We start from the raw sequence: 8,603 nt of genomic DNA, 5'->3' as shown, positions 1-8,603 counted from the left end.
CTTCGAGGTGAACGCTACAAAACGTGTCTCTCCGATGCGAGCCTTTGGGAGCTAAAACACCGGACACAGAGGACGTCGCACATCTCAGATTACTGAAAGCGTTTGTAAATTGACGGACCTGTGTGGATATGGGGGTAAGCATTGTCAAACGCATACTTTTTAAGGCAAGTCTCGTCATTTATGAGAGATGACTAACGTTTGTTATATTGGATAATGGGGTGGTGGTCAGTGAGTTTGTATCATCGCGTGATTGGCTTCTTCTCTTGACTGATTGTGGGTTTGTCCAGTCAGTAACGTTGTTGGGATATATTAACCAATGAAATATGAGGCAGTTTTCGAATTGCGCTGTTATTGGCTGCTTGCCAGCTACTTTATGTCTATTGGTTATACTTGTCCAATCAAAGTTTACGAATAATTTGCGTGAGTGACACTGCTGTAGTCCAATTAATGCCTCGCCGGGATAGCTGTGATTTGCCCAATGTACTGTTGTGGGCGGGATATGGGGATGTTTTGTGATGGGATGGAAAATGGCGGCTGTTCAGAAACCGCATCAACTTTATACCATACTAGGAATAACAACAGCATCAGTGTAATTCATTTAACTGTGGGCATTGTAAATATCTGCATCCTGCTATTTAATACGACTTCAGCTCATGTTGAGTTTTCCATCGATACAAGCAGGACGCGTTCCTAAAAGGTAACGTTAGCTGGACACTACTTGGAATGGTGAAGGCAAGAAACAAAGCTCGAGTATTTAGGCTGTTTTACTTTTATGATAATGGTAATTTTATGAAAAAAGTTCACTTTCATTCAGTGTAGTGCAGTAATTGGCCTCTTTAGATGAGTCGGGCTCCAGGTTAAGCTTTAAAGCTTCCCACCGAACCTATGTGAACTCACGGAACGATGAGCGTTAGTGAGTTTAAGAGTTTTTCAAAGACTACAAATATCATCGCTTAGTCATCTCAATTAGCCAGTCAGAAGACTGAGACTCAACTCTTTTGCTATAACTTAAACAAAGTTAGCTAACATGTAAAGCCACTATTGTAAACACGCGTTGTAGCTGATTGTTTACTGTCTGCTGGAATATAGTAAAGTGTAAATCAAGGCGCTACCATAGTACTATGCGTCGTTAAATACCGTTAACCTACCTGCGTTTGGTGGCAGAGGTTGGTTTTCCAGTGATAATGGATGATTCCAAGCCACGGTACAGCAAAAGGCTGGTAAGTTTAAAATATATTTGGTTACATTGGTCCTTATTTTGTCCCTTATGAACACAGCTTTCATTTGTTAATTTACCATCTAATGTAATGTCACATACAATAAATGGGTGCTGTGTGTTTGCTTTCATGTTTTCTATAGATTGGTATATTAGTTAGATATGGCAGCTACAAAAACAATAAGACCTGGTATAAAAAAAAGAAAAATCACATTTCCCACAAAGTTCAGACCCTTGCCTAATGTCTTTGGTTTTATTGTTAAGTTGGGATTTTTATTTACATGCTGTCTGTGTCTACCCAGAAGGAAATGGCTTTAAAAATAGCTCCCATTGTGTTCATCATGTTTGTGTAAACATGTTTGTTGGCTGATAAATGACAAGAAATTGAAGTACTGAAATGCTAAATATGTTTTGTTTGTCCACCAGAGTAGTAATAAGTTAATTTTTGAACTGTAAAATTGTTTGTTAACATTTCAAAACAAAAATATTTGAAAGGAACAAATTTTAACATAATGAACATTAATATTGCAACTATTTGCTATGTAAAGATAAAGTGGAGTAATGTCTGCCTGAGCAGAGAATGAAGTTGCTCTCAGACTGTGTTGTTACCTGATCTTCTCTGTGCTTTGGGTTTATATGCCACCAGTGCACTAATAGTGTATTAACCAAACATGGTTGACTGTAGACACCAGTGAAGAGGTTGGAGAGATTATGGAGTACAGGAAGGTGGGATATCCTTGTGTCACCTGTCATGACCTGGGACCACCCAAACCAGTATTTTCACTTTAATGAATAGAACCACTGTTTGAAAGCAATGTTCAGAAATGTGGTTAGTCTGGTTGAAGAGGAGCACCTTTTTAATGTAAAATAAGTCACTACTTTTACTTGATGGGTGCTTCCATCCATCTGTGTGTCCTGGTTTGGTCTTCACTGAGACTATTTTCAACTGTGGATTTTCTCAACTTTGTCGTAGTTGAGTTCCAGCTTTTCAGTGCTGATGGGGTTTCCCATTTCACCGCATATTGTTATTTAATATTCAGTCACTATTAAGAAATAATTGCTGTCTTAATGTTTTGAGCAACTCTTGGTAGAGTTTTAATCTCATTTCACAGACTGTAGTTTGTTGTCAAATCTGTTGTTTAGGGAATAGAAACGGGTTTCATTTGATGGTTCCAGTACTGGTTCGGTTGTCTCTTCCTTCGACCAATTGTCCTTTCTCTGTCACCTGTGCCTAATGATTATATTTTTTACCCATCCTCTCTTCTTTCCATCCCCCTAGCGGGCCGGTACCCGGCGACGTTACCATGACGACGGCATCTCAGATGAGGAGATTGATGGAAGGAGAATGTTTGACCTGGAGGAGAAAGTCCACAGTCAGAGGTTCGGCTCTAACCGGATCCTGCGCATGGCGGGAGGAGGTAGGCCAGCACAGTTCTCTCTTCGATTTCTCTTTATCTTATTTAATTTTTTTTATTGAAGCTTTCTTGGTAATGAAACAGAAATTGTTCCCTTAACTCAGAACATTCCCCAGGGATCTTTCAATGTCCTCTAAAAGATCTCTCTCAATTCTTTGTCTATGGAGCAGTTCCAGACTTTTTGCTTGATGACACACATTTTTGGTTCAGCACTCTAGTTTTTTTGATTTTCATGGTTACTAATGTTTTTTAATCTTCTTAGACCATAGGAATAACAAATACATTTTGAAAATGGGTGTAGTGCCCCTTCAAGATTTCAGCCTGGTTTGACACTGGTGGTAACATCAAATGCGGTTTAATACCACCTGTCCCAGAATACGGGGGAAGCAAAACAAACTATTTTTGTTTTACTGAAGAAGTCGGGAAATGATAGCAATCGTGATCTGATTTTGTGCTTCAAAAGTCTGGGTCTGCAAACAGTAGTGGTGTCACGGATCACGGATCGATCCGTGATCCGTTCGGATCACCCCTCACGGTTCGGATCACCCCTCACGGTTCGGATCACTCGTGAACCGCGGATCAATAGAGTATTTATTTTCTTTTTTACAGTGTAATCATAGTGTGTAATAAAGTTCTACTGCTGCTGTTCCTTTTCAAGTAACAAGTCCCCGAATATCAATGCAGAGTGTCAGTGAACAGATATAAAGCAGTAGTGTGTTCACGTGAACGGAGCAGCTTAGAAGCATTTAACGGTGAAGTCATGGCGAGCGGATGAACGTCAGAAGCCGCGGCGGGGACACTCCGGTGTAGAAAACAAAGGATTTCTAAATCTGGTTAAAATGCTTGAGCCACGCTACGACGTCCACTTACAGTGTGAAGCTGTTCCATGCCTCTATGAAAAGGAAAAGACTGTAGAGACTGCTTTCACCACGGCGGAGTGATTCTTAGTCCGGTGCTGTAGATACGCCCCCTCTGTGAGAGTCACACAGACGCACTCCTGGGGCAGGTGCTGTAGACACGCCCCCTCTGTGAGAGTCACACAGACACACACCTGGTTCAGGTGCTGACAGAAGTATCAGAGTGAAGCTGGACAGGCCCAATAATATTCCAGTCACCACAGAAAGGTCTACCCTCTCCCCAGACAATGGAGATATTCTCATCTTTTTGAAAATAATGTCACAGTAATGTAACATTATTGTGTATTTGAATGACCTGACAGGAAGTAAACATAGACCCAAGTTGTTGCCGAGCAGTTCAGTTCAGTGTAAACGGTGGAAGCTAGCTCACTGGCTGTTTCTTTCTTTCAGTATTGATCAAAGGACGAGGATATCAACATACCTCATGTTGCACTTAAACTTAACAGAATTCTTGAATGTATTATTTTTATTTATTTATTTCATTTTGTTTCAAATTGGACATCTTCAATATTTTTGTTTTCATGTAAGACTATCGCCCAAAGTTCTTTGCTTTAAGTGTTCTTGAAGTTCTTTAATAAATGGAAAGCAAAGTTATTTGTCTCCTCCCCTTTTCTTTGTTAATCCGAAAAATTATCCGAACCGTGATCCGAACCGAACCGTGAGGTTTGTGATCCGTGACACCCCTAGCAAACAGTGAAAGTTAAAATATGTTTGTTACCTCGCTGAGAAGTTGGGAGTGTGCAGCCTGTCGCCTGTAATTGCTCCTGACTGTTCCAGTAGGTCTGACTCAGACAGAGCACGTTTTGCAGGTGGAAAACGTGAGGTTCATCAAACTGCCTTTTCTGTTTGGACAGTTAGCTTAACACAAAGCGTGAGCTTTTCGCTACCAAAAAATGCATTGTGGGTGAGTTTACATTTATGAAAACAAGTCACTTGAAATCTCAAGTGCAGCATTAATTTGCCCCCAGACCTGCTGTTCTTTGTTCAGATCACAGTACGGTAACTATAGTTGGTTAAGTCACATACAGTAGTGCTGGATATCCAGCAGCAGCATCCAGGCCTGCTCTGTTTACTCCCTGCCATATTGATCTGCTACAAACTCAACGCTGTCATAGAAGAAAGATTGCAGTAGTGCTGGGCGGTATACTGGTTTTAATTTCCCGTATGATATACATTTTCCACCATCGCTACAGTAACGTTCCATTAAAGAACAGAAAGGAGAGAAGCAGGATGAACAAAGAGAGACCGGAGATTCACCAATAGTCTGTGCCCAAGAGAGGAGCTGTGTCTGCTGTTTGGAAGTTTTTTGGTTTTAAAAAATCCGACCTAGACCAAAAGCCTATATATTGCAAAGTTTGTCGAGTGGTGGTAACACAAGCAACTTACTCCATCACCTCAGCAGAAAACATGTGTTGGAATACCAAGAGTGTATGTGATTACGGCCGTCGGATTAGAGGCCGTCAACCAGTAACGTTGGTGCGAGTGAAACAGAGAAGCCAAAGGGTCACACATCGCTTGAAGAGGCATTTGATCGAGGCAGCATATAACAAGAAAAGCAAGTGGTGGAGCGACATTACGAACGCAATAACGATCCAGCTATGCAAGGAAATGGTCCCGCTACAGACAGTCGAGAAAGACGGTCTCAGAACAATGATTAAAACACTGGATTCAAGGTATGTCTGGCGAAAATACTTCAGCCAAACTGCTATCTCAACATTATACGAACACCGAAGCAAGCTGGAAGCGGAGCTACATGCAGTCGCCCACTTTTCTAATATTCATGCAAATTAAAATTTGGAATGTTTTATTTGTTAAATGGAGATCCAAGGGAATTGTAACTGAGCAACAGCCATTTTAATTCTTGAATACCTTGGTTTGCAGGATAATGTGAATTAATATTAGGCTTGTTTCTTACTTGTCCACTAGAATGTTAGGGCAGTGGTGGGCCGTGCATTTTACACCTGGGCCTTCAGTGCTGTCCTACAGTTGAGCCACCTCCTAATAACGCCACAGCTACTGTCAAGTTATCCGTCTTTTTACTGTTAAGTTAAGTTCTTAACGTCTGCATTTTCCCCACTTGAAAGGGATCGAGTCCACCTGAAGGGTCCCAACTGGATTCCACTCAAAAACCAAACTCCTTTTTCCTCCTATTTTTGGTAGGTTCAGTTCAGTACAGTTCAGCTCACTTCGTTCAGCTTAGCCACTTAGCCTTTTAGCTTAGCACTGTTAGCTGTTCAGTTCTTTCAGTCAGGTAAAAAACCTTTAAATTGAAAAGAAACAGAACCCATATTAAATACACAGTGAATAATTTACACAGGCAAAGCTTTCATAACGGCTTGATTTCCGGACTATAGAGCGCACCGGTATATAGGCCGCACCAGCCGATTTTTTTTAAAGAAAAAAGAATTTGTACATAGATAAGCCGCACTGGTCTATAAGCCGCAGGTGTCCCCGTTGAACAGCAAGATGCTTTTAACAGTACTAAAGTAGTCTTCGTCTATGAACATCATAACATGTCGCTAGCTTCTAAGCTAATTTTAACATTACGGCCAATGGGGAAATGCTAACCGCGATTAGCATTAGCGAATATATAATATCTTTGTACATCTTTTCATGCAGACACTTGCATTACAGACTAAGGTCTCTCACGGCTACCAAACTAAAAGCAATGAGTCAATAACTGTTGTTGCTCATAGCTCTGAATAGCTGTTGTGCTAGCAGCAACTGGCCAAGCCAGTTAGCCGTAAATGCTATTCAGAGCTATGAGCAACGTAGACACGCATGAGAAGAGCAGCTTTTTCTCAAGTCTGCCAGTGGATCCTAACAGCGCGGAACAGTGTGAAAGAATCCACCATCACCAACGGGTTCCGAAAGGCTGGCACACTACAAGATGCGGAGGACGGCGCAATGCGTGTTTTTGTGTGCGTGTTTTTGAGTGAGAGAAATAAATGATCTTGGTTTGCAACATAACTCTGCTGTCCGGAGTCTGCATTTGGGTCCTTGAACACACCACATCATGTACCTTCAGTTACGAATGGCTGAGATAACAACGAATGGCTGAGATAAAGCAGACTATGAAAACACACATTACTCGCAGCTTCCAGATATGATCTTAGTTCATGTATAATTGTGTTTACAATGGCTGGTATGATGATGACTTATTTTAATATGTCTGGACTATTTCCGGTATTTTTCGCCGTGACAAATGCTTTCAACACGCTGAATGCTACACTTTTCTAAACATTGTCCTAACTGTAGCGACCCTGTCAGTAACAGCTGGTAGCAGAGGGGTTGCTGGTAGCAACTGTTCTGTGTCGTGAGCTCGTAAATGTTGTGTTAGACCGGAACCGGAAGTTGCGGTTGTTGTTGTGGCGGAGAAAAGCTACGGAAAATCCGTATATAAATCGCACCGGACTATAAGCCGACGCCTCAAAGCGTGGGGTAAAAAGTAGCGGCTTATTGTCCGAAAAGTACGGTAAATAAAGCACCAGTGTCAAATCCTACAATCTAAAATGCCCTGATATTAATAAACACAGTTAATGCTATCATGTATATTTACAATACCAACAGTGAATAATTTGACCTCATACTATTACAATTTACCGCAACCAGATAAAACACATTTGTGGACAATCAATCATTAAACAGCATTACAAACAAAGGGTGATCTGTGCATGCAGCTGTGAAGAGCAGGTTGCTACGTGCTAATGCTAATGCTAGCAAACTGGACGGCAGTTTGCTTCACATCACTTCAAAGTGTTAGTTGGTTATACGCAGTGTCCGCTCTCTTACCGGCTGCCTCTCCAGACCTTTCCGACTCGTCAGTCATGCAGTGACGTCCGCAGATCTCCACCCGATACGATCTCGATGGTACTTGATTGTCCAATTCCCGGACGGTATTTTCTGCGACACCGTGTGTTACTGTGTCACTGGTTATATACACCTCCAGGCAGATTGGTTCCGCCCTGCTTTCCCGCCGAACACACGCAGTCAGTATCAAACCCTTTTACGAACGGTTTCATTTATTATTTTATTTACCATTAGTTTAAATTCCTTTCAGTTATTTATATTGTTTCTATTTATATAAAAGAAAACCCCTGTTTGACTTGACAGCTACGGTTATTTGTTTCTAGAACATACATTTGAATAATACTAGTGCATTTGGAAAATGCAGAATCTTAAATTGTGGAAAATATAATGTTTTCGGTGGAGCCGCCACTGCGCTCAACCTGGCAACATGCTGGCTGACACGCCCACCCCGGAACCACAACATTGTACTCTGGTATGGCGCATGTGTTCTGCTAAACTAGCTTAGCAGGAAATCCAACAGCAGCACTCGCCCTACAAACTCTCCCCGCAGCGTTTAGCTGTTCCCTACTGATTCAAACGGGGCAAAAGTAATCGCCACACAATCCCCATTTCTCCAGACCATAATTCTTGCTATGTAAAACAAAACAAAACCTCAAACAGAATAAAATGTCCGACCCTAACCCCGCTCATGATGGGATGATGTGTCATTAACGGACAATGCATATTGTCAAAATCAATGTAATTAACACGACGAGAACAAACTCTCATGAACCAGTCACTTATATTTATATGACAACATAGCATGACAAATCAATCCAGCAACACTGCGGTGCTAAAACACATATTCAGCCACACACTGAAGAGCACGAGCCATTCAATTATTCAAATCAGAGGGAATCTTAAAATATTTTGTTTTGAAAAGGAAGCCATGTTCAGGTTGTTGGCATATCTATTTATTTTTAAGTTCTGTTTTCACTACGTTGCAGTTTGCACAATAAAAATTGTTTACATTCTGCAACTGTTTCATGCATGCTGATTCCTTCATATGTTGTAAACCAATTTTTGCTGAGCGGTCAGTGTCAAGCTCACTGACAAACACGTTGCATTTCCTGTGACTGCTTCGTAATTACAGTCATCACATGGTTCGCCAGTTATCTGCTTTAAATGTGAAGCATTTCTTCCCGGCACTGTTGCCACAGATATCCAATTCGTAACACTGCAAAAATATAAATATTGCAATACTTT

At 41.2% G+C, this 8,603-nt stretch overlaps 1 protein-coding gene across 5 annotated transcripts in view; it reads left to right on the top strand.

Annotated features, from left to right (window-relative positions):
- kdm2aa (lysine (K)-specific demethylase 2Aa) overlaps positions 1-8,603 on the top strand; it is a 31,169-nt gene continuing 22,566 nt past the window's right edge. For 3 of the 5 annotated variants that reach the window (XM_079278695.1, XM_079278694.1, XM_079278691.1), the window contains exons 1-2: positions 1-134; positions 2,496-2,634. In XM_079278695.1, coding sequence (XP_079134821.1) covers positions 129-134; positions 2,496-2,634 — 145 coding nt within the window. In that variant the 5' untranslated portion in view covers positions 1-128. Of the gene's footprint in view, positions 135-551; positions 698-2,495; positions 2,635-8,603 lie in introns of those variants that run through there. The other 2 variants (XM_079278692.1, XM_079278693.1) reach the window with 1 other exon arrangement.

This window comes from Melanostigma gelatinosum, assembly GCF_949748355.1.
Source record: "Melanostigma gelatinosum genome assembly, chromosome: 11".
NCBI classification, from domain to species: domain Eukaryota; kingdom Metazoa; phylum Chordata; class Actinopteri; order Perciformes; family Zoarcidae; genus Melanostigma; species Melanostigma gelatinosum.
Note: the sequence above shows the minus strand (reverse complement) of the source record. Positions and strands in the feature narration are given on the sequence as shown.